This window comes from Erythrolamprus reginae, chromosome 2 (genome assembly GCF_031021105.1).
Source record: "Erythrolamprus reginae isolate rEryReg1 chromosome 2, rEryReg1.hap1, whole genome shotgun sequence".
NCBI lineage: Eukaryota > Metazoa > Chordata > Lepidosauria > Squamata > Dipsadidae > Erythrolamprus > Erythrolamprus reginae.
In genome coordinates this window covers 128,105,760-128,124,205 of record NC_091951.1, presented here as the reverse complement: position 1 = coordinate 128,124,205, position 18,446 = coordinate 128,105,760, and the positions used below count along the sequence as shown (strand labels likewise).

Below are 18,446 nucleotides of genomic sequence, written 5' to 3'. Positions count from 1 at the left end.
ATCCCTGGAGACCTTCGCCTAGCCATCCCAAGAGGTAGCTTAATCTAGAATGCAAAAAGATGTATCAATGCTTTCTCTATAGATCTACAAGCTTCTGGCTGCAGCCGTAAAGGAACAAGCGGATGAATTAGCCTGTGTGTTTGTGTGGCTCTGCTCCAGTAAATATTTTGATGCATCTGCTGCCAGCACTGGTCTGAGGGAATCTACCTAGCATTTAAATTTTGATGGCGAGCTGTTTTGAATAATAAGAGTGCAGCCGGCTGTGAGTCAGTGCATGTGTGTTGACTGAAAGGGGGGGGGGGGGAGAATCTAAAAGCTTAATGCCTGCTGAACGTTGAGCTGCAGTACTTTGCTTTTGCCACCACCACCACTCCTCCTCCTCCTCCTCCTCCTCTTTCTAGTAGATATTCCAAACTGATTTTTTTTTTGTCTTGCTCACTGAAGGGGAGGAACAAAAAATATAGCCCCTCACCCAAGTAGCAGTTGCAATGGGTGCTGTAGTGGGCACGTTCTCTTCTCTGCAAGGCAAACAAAGAAGACCCTCGAGAGGTAAGGACTGTTCCCCCTCCTTCTTTCCCTCAGGTGTTATTAGTGGGGGTTCCTTTAGAAACCGAGGCAATTAAAAAAAAAAAGACCAAAGCATGTGCCACTTGCAACTAACACAGTGAACGCCGATCGTTTGGAGGAAATTTGCAGTAAACGATGCTAGCTAGCATGCGTCTCTCTCTCTCTCTCTCTTTCTCTCTCTCTGTGTGTATATATATATGCCTGTTTCTGTGTTAGGAGCTGCAGAAGGAAGAAAGGAGTAGTTTCATTGGGGTCATCGTTGTGGTTGTTTCGGAAGAGGGAAGGTGTGCCGACAATGTTGTAAAGCCAGCATACAAACATGTGTAAGGCGGAGAACTAGAAAGGTAGCCAGCTGTGCAGAGCAGTTGCAGGAGAAACCTATTTACTCTGAGTCCCATGCTGTGTGGTTTCTAAGGGGTAGCATCCAGATAGGAAAAGGGGGGGAAAGCATTTACCATCTGCCTTTGAGGATTACTTAGGGGGGGGGGAAGAATGAGACATTACTTTTGAAAAAGATGTGTAAAAATACTGCTGTGGATGTCAAATGTTTGCCTTTTTGGAGAGGGAGGGGTAGAAGGAGTGATAGATTTGCTGAGGAGCGGAAGTGAGAGAGGATTTTAAGCTCTCTCACACCCCAATCCTTTTTCAAATCCTGAAATTGGCAAGATTTGTATATAGCATGCTAATATTCTGTTAGGTCTGCACTGTTTAGGAGAGGGTGGCTTTTTAAAACCTGTTTCCTTAGTGGTATTAACCCAAGAGTTGAAGAGAATTGGGGAGTCTAAAGTTGGAGGCTCACTAAGGAGAAAGATGAAAGAAAACAAGTTGTACAAGATGGCAGTGGATTTAATTTTGTTTTGTTTTCTAATTAAACTTTATGTGTTCGGTTCTCTCAAACTGGCTCTAGAAACAGCTTAAAATGCAAATGATCCACAGACAGGACCATAGAGTTGTGTGTAGCTTTTTAAAAGTAAGGTTTCTTTTTATGAAATAACATCAGTTCAATAATGGCAGCAATGGGAGAACCAGTTTGTAGACCCACACTCATTGTGGATTGATGGAATAAATAAGTGTGGTGCGGTGGAAGTATGATGACTTAAAAAGTCAAATTTCCGCCAGTCAGAAATCTTTTTTGAGATTTTGGCTGCCATCCTTTCCACAACTTCCTATATCCCATTGAAGTCACCAGGATTTACCATTAGTGGCTTATACATATCCATATCTTTTTTATATAGATACTAGTGTGAATGCAATTGCTAAGAAATAAGAGTGTCTCAATCCACATGTTAAACCTGTTGAGGTGATAGGAGCACTTTAAAATTTAGCTGAGCTTTACTGAAATAAATTTACTTGGTATATGCATAATATTTTGCATAAATTTACTAACCTTTGATACTAAAGACCCTAATTAAAAATAAGAAGTACAGTTTATTTTTCTGCATGCAGGCTATCATTCTGATTTAACCTGAAATAGTAGAGAATTTATCCAGAGTCACTTTGAGTTTGCAGTTTCCTGTTTCCACCATTTTACAACAGGTGGTTGTATGGAGAAGGAGGAAACAGCTTGAAATGGCTGGTGACTAGATTACTTTATTAATGTTTATTCATTATGAATATTTGATCTGGGGGTAGTGATTCTTTTTCAGCTGCAAATATCATCAATAATTTTCTTTAAAGTCTTTATTTAGCAGTGTTCTTGGGGATGCAGTTTTAAGGCTGAAAATAATGCTGGGCTTTCCTGAAGTCTGTGTAACTATTGTTCGTTGGTTTTTAAGTTCCTAAATAGATACTTTGCTCTAGTCTCCAAAAGGGGTGGTTCCAGATCTGTGGATTTTTATCCCCTTTCCTTCCATTTTTTCTAAGATGGCCAAGTTATCTTTCCTTGATCCCTGACTTTAAAAAAGTCAAAATGTTATGCAAACAAGGAAGGCCTGCCTCTGGTCCTTATCCAAATTTGAGCCATGATGCTTGCCTGGGAAATAAACTGCAACAGCCTAGCTATGCTCCCGTGTGGCATGACCTTTCTTTCCATAGGAATAGTCATGTAGCTGCCCTACACGAGGTTGTTGGTTACAGTAGAAGTAAGGGAAGGAGAGTCCCTTGTGTGCTTTCAAACACTTTATTGCAAGAACTCCATGGAGATTATAAGGAGTCGCTCTTAAGACTTCATGTAAGTAGGACTGATGGAATGGGAATGAAATAGGGGCTTTTCTTTCAGCTGTCCACAAAATTGAAGCCAATTAGCGGATTCTAGAAATCATCAATAAGAACCGTTTGCATGAACTAAGCAAGGAAGTAGTATAATTCCCTACTTTCAGACTGCTACTTTACACCGTGGAGAACAACTAATGGTGAAATGTTAAATCGTAGCTGCAGTTTCTCAGGAAGCCCATGCGGAGAAAATATTTCATTTTGTTTCCTGCTGCAAAAATATAGAAACACCAGCGAACTATGGCATTCCATAAATCCCCATATATTCACTTCTCTATGTCAGTGAAAATGCTCTGGGGACCTTAGCAGCTGATTGACTGTAATGAATGTCAGGTTTCCCTTTTCCATGAATGGTGAATGCTGGGAGAGTAAACTATAATCAAAACTATTCTTCTTAATCCCCTGCACAATCTGCATGCGGTAGGTGCCATAACACTGTTGTGCAGAAAGAACAATCGTCACCCCATTATAGATGATGACTGGCATGGAGATTTTGAAGATTTTGAGTGGGAACATCCCAAAATTGTTTTGTTGCAAAGACAAGGCATTGTCCATGGTAAAAATTTACTCCTATCTCTTTAGTTTTCAATGTACAAAAACCCCCACATAACTTTTCTTGTTCAGCCTGCTCTCTATACGAGAAGCTTTTGCTAAGATTTGCCTTCAGAAGTTTGTGTGTATAGGTGTGTGTAGCAAAGGCGAAATGGTCCTGGTTCACTCGTGCCTGTTGGTTGTCAGAGAGACGGTTGTGAAGGGAGCATAAGGCTCCACCCAGCTGCCCAGACCCTGCCATTTGGGCTCTTTTACCCTCTGCACATGTGCAAAGCATTCTGTGTGCGCGCAAAGAGTAAAAGAACCGAAATATCTGGGCAGGTGGGCGGAGCTTCGTGCTGCTTTCACAACTGGCTCTCCTTTTTTATATTTATGTTTGGGTATGTATGTGTTGTTTGCTTTTTAAACATGATAGGGTTTTTATGTGCTTTTTTAATATTGCATTTGTTTTCGCTAGAATATTGTTTTTATTATTGTTGTGAGCCGCCCCGAGTCTTCGGAGGGGGAGCGGCATACAAATCTAATAAATAAAATAAATAAATAAAATAAATAAAATAAATAAATTACCGACAGCCACAGGCGAACTGGGAGCATTTTACCCTGGTATGTAGGGTACACAGAAACAACTTCTGAAAGCAAATAGAGATAGTTCTCAGCTTACAACCACAATTGAGCCCCAAATTTACGTTAGGTGAAAAATTTGTAAAATGGAGTCTTGCTCCATTTTATGACATTTCTTTGCCCCAGTATTGCAGTTGTGAAATTATTAAGCCGGTTGTTAAGTGAATCTTGTTTCCCCATTGACTTTGCTTGTCAGAAGATTGCAAAAGAGGATCATATGGCCCTGCAACATTGCAACCATCATAAATGTGAGTTAGTTGTCAACCATCTGAAAGTAAATCACATGATCATCAGGATGCTGCAACGATCATAAGTGTGAAAAACAGTCATAACTTTTTTCAGTTCCATTGTAACTTTGAACAGTCAATAAACAAACGGTTGTAAGTAGAGAACTCACTGTATTTACACAAACACTTAAATACATATGCATGCATGCAGACATTCACATAGGCTACTTTTTAAGTGTTGAATAGTAAATGATAAATTGAGCCTCATTTCTACATCTCTGAACAAATACATTAGTCCAAAACACAGAGACAGAATTGTTTATACATTACTTTAATTTTTTCTTGTAATTTATCAGAAAATTGTAAATTCTATACTTTGGTAAGTTTTGATAACAGATTATGAGTTGAAAGATTGGATCAAATGAAGCAATGCAATTATCTACCTCTTAAATATTATCTGCTGTATAATGTAACAGCATGTAGCTATTCTATACTTGTACATAGCAACTTATTTACATTGTAGTCAATAGTTTAGGGTATATAAATATGACTACAGATATGACAATTCAAATGTGAAATAGGGATATATAAATTATTTTTACCTGAGATTCAAATGCAGTTCAGAAATCTCAGGAAATATAGATTTAGTAGCTTGAAGGCATTATAACCATTTTCTCCAATTCAGAAAGTTGATGTCACTCATACAAGTCTAATAAATTATTATTATTATTATTTGAGGATCATGGTTTTTTTTTGGGGGGGGGGGGAGGAGTGGAGAATTCTAACTGTTTTGCAGTTAAAATAACAAGGAGAATGTGGTTAATTTGCTAGTACACGGGAAAGTACTTTGGGCCTAGTGGAAATTAATGGCTTTACTACTTAGTGAGTTACCTTCCCAAGAAGAATCCAAAGGCACTTAAGAAATAAAGATGATGCTGTAACAGGTTCTTTCCTTTATATTTTATCATTTTTATATGTATTTAATTAACACTATTAAAAATAGAAATTAGTATACAATTATATTGAATCAAAGCCAATACATTGTATGTGCACCAACCCCAAAATGGAGACAGGTCTAGGCCACTCTAAATAATGCCACATCTGAAGTTATCTCTGTGAAAATGTTCCACAAATGATCAGAACCCAGAAAAAGGACATTTATAATGAGAAGGATTTTATAATGACTTCATGTACTTTGGCTTCCTTCCAAGCCAAATCCTAGCCTAGTTGTCTAATGGAAGCCAAAATACATATTTAGGCATAAAGGGCCAATCTCTCTCTATGTTTTGGTGGATATACACATTTTATTGTATGTGTGAGATTTAAAAGACATCCGATTTCCATATCCTGGCAGGATTCACATATTGTGTAAAATTATTAAATTGTTGGTTTTGGGCTTAATGTGACATAGGACTTTATCCATTATAATTTACCAATAATGTTATGTATGAAGTATGTCATCATTGCTTATTCAATAAACAAATGTTTAAAATATCTCTGCTCAGTGTTATTTGTAACCAAAGCTTTGGTACCTGTTAACAACATCACATTGTTAAAAACTTTAGAGAGACATTATTTGATATCCATGTATTATGTGTGCACATTTATACAGTAATCTGAACTATCAGTCCCTACTGATGAAAACTCCTCAATGACAGTAAAGTCCCAAATTTCATTCTTAGGAAAACAATAAGCTTGAATGATACGTATGAATAATACATTTATTATTCATACTTATTTTCTGTTGAGTGGCTCTCTTCAATCAATTTTTTCTGTTATTTGAATAAAATTATGAAGAAATCATTGAACTATAAAACTAACTATTGGGTATTGTATAGTTGGTGGGCTGGTTTTAAATGATGCTATTTAAATTAATTCATGGTTCTGCATAATAAGAAATGTTGTCAGATTGCACTTGTCACCATTGCTGATACAGTGTCAGACTTGTAAAATTGTGCGGTATTTACAACTAGAATTTGTAAATCAAATATTACTTGACTATTATGTGACAAACAAGGGAAACAAAAAACAATACTGGCAAATAGTAAAGTTTTATAGACAAACAAGGAAATCAAAAACTATATTGAGTTTGAAGAAATGGGATGTTTGTGAAATTTTGACTGAAGGTGATCAATGGAACCAGTCATTGTGAGTGTCAGTCTCACCTGTTACTTAGGAAGAAGTTAGAAATAATATTGCTTTTAACTGATAATTAGAAAGTTCAATAAAATGATTCTTTCTGTTCACTCCATATCCTGTGTCAACATAAATTATAACCACGGAATTATGGTTTCATTTATTATCACTCATTAGGGACCAACACAAGCAAATAGCTTGTTCTGGCCCATTAAGCTCCAAGGCTGTCAAACATAGGGCATTTTCATGAACAATGTACAATGTATGGGATCCAGGAGATGCCTTTAATTAATTAATTTATTATTTTACTTTACTTTACTTTACTTTACTTTACTTTACTTTACTTTACTTTACTTTACTTTACTTTACTTTACTTTACTTTACTTTACTTTACTTTACTTTACTTTACTTTACTTTACTTTACTTTATTTTATTTTATTTTATTTTATTTTATTATTTTATGTATAAAGTCACCCATCTCACATATGTGACACTAGGTGGGTTACCGTAAAATAGATAAAACAGACAAACAACATAATATAAAAAAGAAAAATACATAGCAGTTAAGCATTACAAAATGACTATCCAACAAAGTCAAGAGATCGGCTGACTATAGAACCAGGGCTAGACATAAAATTAATTTCAGGGACTTGCAAAAGGTCAGCGCAGTCAGGGCTAATCTCAGGAGGAATTATTTTGGGAATTTGTTGTGATATGAATTTAATAAATTATTATTTTCCAAGGAACAGGAGGTATAGCACAAAAGGCTCTCCTCCTGGCCCCTGCCAGCTAATAGTTTTTAGCCAGTGGTACTTGTGACCTTCTGCCAGAGTGGGTGGAAACTGGTAGAAGAACTGGAGATATATATTTCCCTGTTTTCTTTAATTATTTGGTTCTTCTTGTTGCTGATAGATGCAGCAAACTTCCCATAGAGGGGGAAGTCTTAGAAATAATCTGTTGCTTTCTTTCCTTGCCTTTCTGCAATATTATATTGCAGCTCTTTTTTACATCATAACTGAGAACAACAAATAAGCATTATGTGCTCTCAACACTTCCAATACACGAGTGCCTGAATTCAGAGTAGGTGAGATAGATATGTTTATAGATCTGAATATCCAGTGAACCCCTCTAGCAGAGGAATAATTCATATTTTCCCCATAAGCAAGAAGGGAACTGCAATACCAGTTGCACACTCTTATAACAGCAGTGTTTCTGAAACAGCAGATTACTATTTCTGTTACATCAATTCCTTTGATATAGCAGTTTTTCTTGGAAGCCTGTCCTAATTGTAATTGAACAGCAATTTATAGACTTTATAGATTTTATTGTACTTGTAATAAATTAGTTTTTCTAATTGTCATTCACAAAATCAGATTTCTGTGATCTCCATAAAATATTGTAATAATATATACATATCTAAACTGAATGAATAAAAGGGGTTGAACGATCAAATGGATGGATTCTAATAAATTTGGAAGTTGTTTTCTAATCAAAGATGTCAAGCGTTATTTCTGACTATCATCACTTTTTCAAAAAGGGTACAATACACAAGCATCCCAAAATCAGGAACTGAATTCTTCAGCATTAAACTATCCAGATTAGCACAGTGTCTTTATACAATTATTATAGTCTAGTCTGTATTAAGCATAAACTTTTCAGTCTCATCCATTTTGAAGCACACAGGTGTCTAATAGAGTCATCTAGCCAGAGGCAGTTCACTTGGCCAAAAAAAGAAATAGAAAAATCAATGTGAAAAGTGTTCTTTATAGTTATAAAGTTGGAAAGGCACATTGTAATTTATTGCTTTGTATCAGCTAGCAAAGATTAAATCCTATTGCAAAATGTCCAATTTAATAAGTGTCAAGTTAGCAAATACTGAAATAAAGTGTTATGAGCCATCAAGTAGAGCTAACAAACCAACATTTTGCAACTATTTAAGCACTCCAAATTTCTGGCAAGTTTAATATCAATTTCAAAATTCATAATAATTGTTATTTTTAACATTCATTTCACTATTCTGAAAAGTTTTAAAAGTGGAGAAGTTGCATCCTTCAAGTCTTATCTTTGTGGCAGAGAAGATAGCATGCATTACAAGAAGCTGTTTCTCTAATATTAGCATCTATTCTCAAATCAATGATTTGGGGACTTGGAAATAGAGTTATGGAAACTCTATCATGTAGATCAGTTCTGTGAGACTATCCAGTTGATATACTTAACAAATATTTTTAAAATGCTCAGAGCAGCAGATACTGTTACGGATAACAGAGAACAATACTAAAGTGTGGAATACAGAAGGTCTTCCTTCTTGCATCTTTTATAAATGGTTTATTTTTCTAGGTGGGGGGCAACTTTTAGTCATAGCTTTGTTAAAAGTTTATAGGGTCTTTGGTCTCAGTCTAATCAGGAGATAGACAAGTAGTCATTTCAGTTCCTAGTTTATTTAATAGGAAAACTAATGAGTACAGAAGAAACCCTGCCACTAGATAGTACAAAATAAAACTATGACCCTATATAGGGAAAGAAAGGGTAAAGAAATTTACCCTTTAGGTCAAAAGGTTATAGAACTATACTTTTATAGTTAGCATTCTGTTAAATCCAGAAGAAAAGAATGAGACTATCCAAGGAACAGACCTTTGACTGTGCTTCCCTTTTTAAGTAGGCTTTCTGTTTGTTTAGAAGCACAATTTGTACTTGTGTGTGGGAATTTTTCTACCCACAGATTAAAAATGTATGAAAAACAATTAATGGTGTAGTGTTCTGAAGAGGAAGAACTGGGGCAGAAAAAGACCACTAAGGAACAAGACTATAGAAGGAAAAGGAAAGGAGTCTAGAAATGAGATTTGTAGTACAGTACTACTAGAAGTGGATTACAAAAATGAACTGTGGCTAATAGCAGGTGGAGACAGAAATCTGATCTCCCATCTAGTTGTCTAGACTTTTACAGGCCGGGTCTGGTAGCTTGAGAGAGAGGTGAAATTCAATTTTGAAACTACCCTTGTTTTTCTTATAGAGTTTAGATATAAGAGTAATGTTTGTAGCTCAGTCTTGGTATCAAATTTATTTCAAAATCATGTTTGTTCTCAATATGAAGTGAAGTTCTAATAAAGAAACTGCTCATATAGGTCCCTACATAACTTGGATTAGGTAGAAGAAAACAGGATATTTTCTGTTATGATTTCCACCTCGTTGCTAATTCACTTCCTCCCACAGTGCGTGGCCATACCTCATGGCCGCAAGTGCACACTTTGCACATGCACTTTGCTCAGTTTCCCCCAAAACTATAATAAATAAGTATTTGTTTGTTTGTTTGTTTGACTTCTATGACCCCAATCCCGAAGGATTTAGGGAGGTTTAAGTAAGTAAGTAAGTAAGTAATTCTGAAAACAAGATGGCGACCACATGCATAGTGCCAGAAACTCAGCTACTGCACCTGCTCAGAAGAAAAATAAATAAAATTTTAAAAAAGATGGCACCGCCCACAGACCAGCACCAACCAACCAGTTGCATGAAATCATTATGACATCACCAGTGGGTCGCTACTGGTTCAGGTGAATCGGTCTGAATCAAGAGAAACCCACCTCTGATTTCCACCAAACTAGATTCTTAAAAAGTCACTGTAGAGAGCTGGCATAAATGCCATCTGCAGAAATTCATCCCTTCCACTTTTTAATATGCATATAATACATTTCATTACAAAACAATGTTTATAATGTTAGTGTTTCTAACTGATAGTTTATCTTACCGAAATTTCTGATTTTCTCCTTAATTACACTGCTCAAAAAATAAATAAATAAAGGGAACACTTAAAAACAGAATATAACTTCAAGTAAATCAAACTTCTGTGAAATCAAACTGTCCACTGAGGAAGCAACACTGATTGACAATCAATTTCACATGCTGTTGCGCAAATGGAATAGTTGTGCAAATGAAATATACAATATTTCATTCATTCAGATCTAGGATGTGTTATTTGAGTGTTCCCTTTATTTTTTTGAGCAGTTTTTTTATAAAAGTTTATTGCTTGTATAAAATCTATAGTCACATCTATCACTGTGTATCCAAGTAATTGGTATATAAGCAGATTTATTAATCAAGTGGATGTCTTTTTCATTTTAATAGTTTTTGATAATTGCATTCTTCTTTTTTATTCTTGTTGGCAGCCCAGAGTTCCATTTGGGAGATGAGCATCCATTTACCAGTATGTTTGTTTAATAAATAAAAATAAATGAGTTCAGCTATGATGTCTTGCCTCAAGGAAATTAGCTAGAGATACTTTTCTATATATACTCAAATTATGTATAACAGTAAAAAATGCATGATGTATTGGCATCCAAATTCACATATAGGAATTCACATTTAACCATCTGTGGAAAAAAAATTAGTCACAGAATATCCTGCCTATCCTTGGTATTGAAGCTGATGGAATTTGAAATATCACTGGACAATTCTTAGTCAGAGAAACCTTTCCAACTTGAATGGCCATGGCAAGTCCTATGCTACCTTGTTTTATGTAGATTTCTAACATGTTGTAAGCTGCCCTGAGTCTCAGGAGACGGGTGGCATAGAAATAGAATAGAATAGGATAGGATAGAATAGAATGATAGGAAGGTAGGTAGGTAGGTAAGTAAGTAAGTAAGTAAGTAAATACCTCTACACTTAGAGGGAGAGTAAGAGGATTCTAGCATTCAGATTCTAGGCTAGAATTGTATTCTAGCAATCCAATTCTAGGGGTATAGAAATCCAGCCTTCAGGACCTTGGACTGAGGCTGAGGTAATAGAAGAAAAGGTTGGATCAAAATTTCTGATTCTCCTCCTGTAATCCTGTTTTGTTCATCATATCACTTTTTGCTATCGCTTACTATGATCCCCACACCATTTCTTTTCATCCACCATAGGGCCTCTTCCATTCTCCCTAGTGCCTATCTGCTATCTTGCCAAATTTACTTCACAGCCAATATCTCTCCATCTCCTGCTGTCTCTGTACTCTCATCCTCCATGTCTCTCAGCCAAGAGAGACATGCTTACCTAAGTTATCTGTTCCTTCTTCCCACTAGCAAAAAGAATGCCTAGGCACCTGTCCTCTTCCCAAGGCCTTCCCTGCTGTTGCCAGTGCAGTTGTTGTTCTGCTCAGAGAGCTGGTCCAGACCTGAGTTGTAATAAATAAAGGTGGGATAACAGTAATAATCATTCAAATTCATTTGCAGAGATCTCAGAGGCCCAGTGAAAAGAATGTCCAGAAACAGTGGACTCTTCTTTTCCATGTCTAAAATCAACAGACGCAGCTGGTGAGGATGAAGTTGCAATAACTTGACATTTGATGTCCAATGATACTTAATTACTCTCAAGCTGGGATACAAGAAATTGCTTTAGCCTTTCTTTTTAAACATTTAAATATGCCTTTTTATTGAGCAGTTGACAATAGAAATCTATTAAGAAAATTACATACAAACAATTAAAAAGTTCACCCTTCATCATTTAACAACAAAAGTTTAAATTAACAGTATTAGAGTTGTAAGGGACCGTTGAGGCAATCTAGTCCAACCCCCTGCTCATGCAGGAGACCTACATCAGGAATTCCAACAGCTGTTTTCAGCTGTATGTTTTCAGATTGGTTCAGGCAATAACTTTGCTTTAACAATGAATGCTGTTAACTGATTTTTGAGGATCAAAAACTTTAATATTTGTTGATTTCAGAAAGCTTGCAAAATATAAATGGACTATTCAAAACTGAACATACGGCCAAAGAAGCTAAATTCAATAAATTTCAAGTATAAAACTTTCTTTAGGTCCCCTGATTTTTTAAAAAAAGTTTATTCCTGAATATTTTAATAATAATTAACCCTATTAGGACTTGGCCTACAGTAGGCAGTGTAGGTAACATTGGGATAATCCAAGGTATTTCAAAGTTTTTTATTATTTTAATGATAACTCTGGATTGTATTATGTAAAAACCTACCTGTTTTTTCCCAAAATAAAACATCCCCTGTTAATAAAACCAATTGGGCTTTTGAGTGCATGGCAATAAGGCCAAGAACTTATTTCAGGATTCAAAAAAATATAAGACAGGGTCTTATTTTCTGTGAAACATAATAGCTCTGTAGATAAGGGTCTAATGATGGGAAAGATGAAGGGAAAAAGAAGAAGCAGATGACTAGCAACAACAGTTATAGTGGTATAAGTACACCACTGAAAATCTGAAAGATTAAGTTAGGGGCAGCTTGTCCCTATTGTTCTGAAAAACTATCAATGTGTCAACTCAGTATGAGTCAACACCAATTTAATGGCTCATAACAACCCTTCGATGAAAAAATATATTTGACTAATTTTAGAACAATTTTGCAAACTTATGTTGCCAAATTCCCATGTTCTAATAAGAAAATGTTTATTTCCTTATTAACTGTATTTGTTAATGCACACTTTCAAAGAATCTAAATAGTTAATTAAAGAACACATTTGCATTCCTCTTCAAATATTCTGTAGTGCTAAATGTTGAATGATGAATGATATATTGTAGATATTTCATTAAGATTACAATGGTAACTTGGGAGAAACAGTCATCATTTGGAAAAATAATGTAAAATGTATCTATTTTATATATGTGGAAAGACTTGATCAACAAAAAAGTACAGAAATTATAGATTTTTAAAAAATGACTATTGATGACATGATAGATGATTCTACCCCCCCTTGAATCAAACATATTTGAGTAAGTTAATTGACTGAAACAGATAATTGCATAAGAAGCTTCTACCGGTTTAAAACAAAATTAAGAGCTAATTCAAAATGGTACCTATGATTTTAATAAAATATATGGAGGATGTAACATTTAAAAAGTGGATCTTGAATATATTGGCTGGAATTGTAATAAGATAAAGATTTTTGGTGAATGATATGCAGTGAATGGCTACTAAAATTTTTACTACCACACTGTGGGCGTGGCTTGTGCAGGATGCCCTGCATTTTCTTCCAACATCTTCTAGTGTAAATTGGGTGCTCTGGGGTGGACCTCCATTTTTGTAACCTCACTGCGTTCTCTCCCTCTGGGCAGTAGCCCACCCCTGGTAGTATGAATATAATTAGATTTCATTGGAATACTGCAATGCTTTTAGTTCCTTTGGAAGTTCTTTTAAATAATGTATTTTGATCTTTTTTTTAAAAAAAAATGCACATACAAATATAGATTTTTTTTTTTTTAAAAAAGGTGCCTGCAAGTCATGTGGAGTTTGATAGACCCTATTGGTTTTTTAACTGTGTCTGTAATGGTATTTTTAAAAACCTCAGTTATTATTACATTAGAATCTAGACTGAGATTCAAATTCAGGAGTTCATCCACATTCATGAGAAATCTACCAAGGCAGATTAAACTCCTATTCCCCAATCTTAGTTTCAAGTGGCCAGAAGCACGCCTGTATTTTCTGAGGATTTTTTTCAACAACAAGAATCTGTAGCATTTGGAAAGTAGCTTTACCCTTCCGTGTTCTCAAGGCATCGGCAGGCTTTGAGAAGCGAGCATATTTTTATATAGGGTATTTTATTGCTATTTTATCTGCAACAGGTTGGGGAGTAAGCCAATATTTTTTATATTCCTTGTCTCAGCTTCCAAAACTGAGGACAATTGGGGTTGCCTTCAAACTGCCTTGTGAATAAACAGTGCTGCATAAAAGTTACCTGCTTTAAGCTTCATGTTTTTGTGTGTGTGTTCTTGTTGTATTATTATTAATACCGAACATGGTTTTAAAATTGAATAACATCTATACTTTTAGGTGGCATAGATATAGAGTGATAATACATTACAGTATTATTAACAGTGTAGATCAGTGATGGCGAATCTATGGCACAGGTGGCATGCAAAGCCATATCTGTTGGCACATGAGCTGTTGCCCTGGCTCAGCTCCAATGGCCAGCCAGCTCCCTGGCCAGCCAGCTGATTTTTGGCTCACATGGAGGCTCTGGGAGGGCATCTTTGGCTTACAGAGAGCCTCTGGGGGGGATATGGTAGGGTGTTTTTACCCTCCCCCTGTTCCAATGAAGCCTTTGGAGCCTAGGGAGGGTGAAATACGAGCCTACAGGGCCAACTAGAAGTGTTTTTGCCCTCCCCGGGCATTAAATTATGGGTGTGGGCACTTGGGCATGCATAATAACACACGGCCACGCTCTTTCGGCACCCAAGGAAAAAAAGGTTCGCCATCACTGGTATAGATAAATCAGCCAATAATATGTATCCTTAAAGAACAAGATGGAATTCTGATTTCATAGAAAGCATAAACTATATTTTTTAGTTCCTTGGCAGCAATAAGAAAAACATTTCCCAAGATAAGCAGCTCCAGGAGGGCAAATTGCCAGTTTCTGCAAAATTTGTAGCTGCTTCAGCTTTATGGAAGAGATCCATTTCTTTTCCCCATGTTATTCTAATTTCTATTGTAAGAGTTTCAAAATCTTCAGCCACTTTGCAACCAACAGTTGAGATTGAGACTAGTAAAACCCTGGTAGATTGTGGCTTTTAAAATCAGTGTAGAAGTTACTTTTCCATATCAGCATAGATTTGCGGTGTAGCACCACAGTCTTGCCTAGTAAAGCTATCTTTTCTTATAATGAACAAGCTTTTTATTTCTGTTGTTTATTGTTTATGGAAAGCTTCCTCCTGCTTTGTTTTTCAATGCCACTGACACCAGTTGTAGACTCTAAGTTTACAAAATTATTTGCTATAGGGCTAAATGTACAGAATAATATTCAATTGAAGTTGCATTTCTTGAAACACACAATCTCATTGGATGCAGATGACACTGACAGATATAATGATAATCATAATAAAATAGTATCCAATTAAAATATTGGTTAATAGAAGATGGAACTAAATAGCAAATGAAAAAATAGCAGATGAAAACACCGCACTGAAGCAAAAGTTGAGGAAATAAAAGTACCTGGTAATAAGTGTGAGGCAGAATTTTGGATGGGTTCTTTTAGAAAATGCCTACTCACTTGTAGGCCATAACTCCACTTCAAGACTTTCAGAATGATTTTAGTTTTCAGTTAGAAAAATAAAGGAAGTGGTTTTACCATTTTGTTTTGAGGTAACAGAAAATGAAAGGATTACACTGTCATACAATTTATGTCTCTTCATAAATTATTTGTGAAATGTAGAACTGTGTGTGATCTTTAAAGATGTCATTTTTACATGTGGCATCATACAAAGAAAGGAACTGGCAATTTATTCAACATTTATATTTCTTGCACTTTCACAGGAAATGTTTCCTTAGTTACTGTCAAGCAGGCTTTAACCCTGTTTAGCTAATCATTGATGTTATTTGAATATGTGTAAAATTTATGTCTTGGTGGGCAGCACTATCAAACATTTTTGTACACTTTCTAAGAAAGCAACTGCTCAGCTATATAATTAGTGAGGGAACATACAATATGCTGAAAATAGGGCAGAATTTTTCCAACATTTCCATGAGTTTCCTAGCAATCCTTTTGGACAATCTTTAAGAGTAATAGTACCAGTGATAGGTTGTAAATGATTTTGCTACTGCTTTGCATGCTTGTGCATGTGATGCTTCTGCACATGCACAGAAGTGTCCCAGGTGGCCGGACAAAGGTTCCTGCCACTGGTGCTAATGATGCTCTCCCTCCCATCTACTTCTCTTCTTTTTACTTTCTATCGTCATATATATTACTTAATGTCTATTCTCTTCCATATGTATTGTATATTGGACAAAGAATAAATAAATAAATAAATAAACCGTTCCAAACTGAGAGCAACCCACTGCTGAATAGCACTTAGACTTGTATAACTCTCCATAGCACATTACAACATTCTCTGAGTGGTTTACAATGTCAGCATATTGCTCCCAACAATCTAGGTCATGATTTTATTAACCTCTTGGAAGGATAGAAAGCTGAGTCAACCTTGAGCCAGTCAGGATTGAACTCCTGGTTGTTGTTGTGGTTAGCTCTGGCCCAGCTCCTGCCCCAAGGACTGTGGATGTGGGGGAGACATCCACATGCTTCAGGCCTGTTTTGCCCCCAGTGGAATCTGATGATGAAGGCTCCTCTGACCAAGAAGACATGAGTGACAGGGAGGAGGAGAGTGTGGCAGACAGCTCGGAAGGAGATCAATTATCTAGCTCCTCCTTGGATTCAGAACAAGAGTTAATGATACAGCCACGCATGCGGAGAGAGATGCATAGGCAACAACAACTGAGAGATTATTATCAAAGAAAATGAGGCCACCTGTGGTTGGGTAGGGCTGTGGTAATTAGTGAGGCTGCTATAAATAGCAGCCTGTGGGTTTGGCCATTGTGGAGGATTAACTGATCGTTTGTTGTGTTTCATGACTGCTTTACTGACTTTGACTTTTTGTGTGCTGATTTTTCCCTGCTTTGAAACTAAACCAGAGCACTTTGTGAAAGAAGGACTTTGAATTGCCTTACAGCTACAAGCTAAGTATCACAGGACTGATAAGGGACTTGTATAAATTACCAGTTTGTTTGGAGACGAGTGCTCTTTGCTATACCAAAAGAGGGCTTAGTGTTTAAGTGAATTTTCATTATAAAGAACATTGTTTTGAATTTTCAAACGTGTGTGTGTCTGAAATTTGTACCTGTGAATTTTTGGGAGGATTCTACTAGAGAGCCCGACAGAACAGTTGTAGGCAGAATGTGCCAGCAATACTGCATTGTAACAACTGTGCCACTATAGCTGTTTAAGCTTAATCTCTGGTCAAAAGTGGATGAGGAGAAGGTAGATGCTTCATCAACCAAGTTAACAGGAGATGAACATGTTAGTTATTTATTTTATTTTTATTTTATTTTATTTGATTTCTATGCTGCCCAATACCGAAGGACTCGGGGTGGCTTACAACAACAATTAGAGCCAGATCTCTCTGAATAGGTCTTTATTTAATTTTAATTAGAGGATATAAAAAGACATTCAATTTGAGTATCTAGGGCAATATTTTTTTTAAAAAAAGAAGCCAGGTTTTTTAAAGCTGTTTCGAGATTTGGTTCAGCAAAAGATTTATCTATCAGCTGTAACAGAGATGCATCAAAATATCTACCCTATTTCCCACAAATAAGACATCCCCTGATAATAAGCCCAGTTGGACATTTAAGTACAAGCCATAAGGCCAGATCTTTATTCCATGTTTCAAAAAAGTATGACAGCCTTATATTTCCCCCAAAAAAATATTTTGGGAAAAACATGGTACAGTACTTTTTTTTTCTTGGGGAAAAAATGGGATGAAAATAGCAGGGGTGATAGATATTTTAGAGTCCATTAACTCTGCAGATCTCTTCAAATGGTTCACTATAGTAATCTTTTTAATGATTCTCCCAGTACTCTTTTAAAACATAGATAGCAGGCTTCACACTAGACAACAAATTGTGTTGATCTGATGCACAAAATGTCCTGTTGCAACCTAAAAATAATAATAATAAAAAACATTTCAAGCCCTGATTAGAAAGCAAGCATTTTTCAAGTTGCTTTTCTAAAGTGCCAGGGTTGGCATAATAATGTTGAAGAAGAAGAAGACCATTAACTTGTTCCCTTTGGTGATGGATTTTCCTGCCTATGGTCAGTAGGTTTTCCAGACTACTAAGAAAGTTGGCAGAGCTGATTAGTAAACTAGGCCACTTCTGGAAAGCACCGTCTCATTGCTATCTTTAGTTGAGTAGCAAGCTAGGCAGGACATATTGTAAGTATGTCTGGAGAACATTTGGATTTCCCAAATGCTCATTCATGGACCATTTGGATATACCCTTGTTGTTTAGTATAGCTTCACTGTGCCAGATCTCTAGCTTTTATGGGGTTCAAGGAAGATTGGCCAGGGCCCTGTCATCACTGCCAGGACTAGGATATGTTAGGTTTATAGGCAGTAATCTCTATTCATTAGCAGTCTCAGTCTCAGTCATTTTATTTCAATCATTGACTAGCAAATATTCATTAACATGCATTTTAGAATCAGGATAGCAAGTGAGATAACAGAGACAAGGGGAAAAGTCCTTTAGTCCTGCCTTAGGTATGAAAGCTGCTGGAGGATTTGGGGCCACTCACTCTCTCTTTCAAACCAATTTACCTCACAGGGTTGTTGTGAGAAAAAATAGAATAAAGTAGAAAGAACTATGTCCTTTCTTC

At 36.2% G+C, this 18,446-nt stretch overlaps 1 protein-coding gene across 3 annotated transcripts in view; it reads left to right on the top strand.

Moving 5' to 3' along the window:
- The window catches only part of KCNIP1 (potassium voltage-gated channel interacting protein 1), a 664,229-nt gene that overhangs the window by 249,018 nt on the left and 396,765 nt on the right, over window positions 1-18,446 (top strand). For 2 of the 3 annotated variants that reach the window (XM_070739456.1, XM_070739454.1), the window contains exon 1: window positions 372-549. The exons of the other annotated variant lie outside the window; for it this stretch is intronic. In XM_070739456.1, the coding sequence (XP_070595557.1) occupies window positions 489-549 (61 nt within the window). In that variant the 5' untranslated portion in view covers window positions 372-488. Of the gene's footprint in view, window positions 1-371; window positions 550-18,446 lie in introns of those variants that run through there. 3 annotated transcript variants of the gene reach the window in all.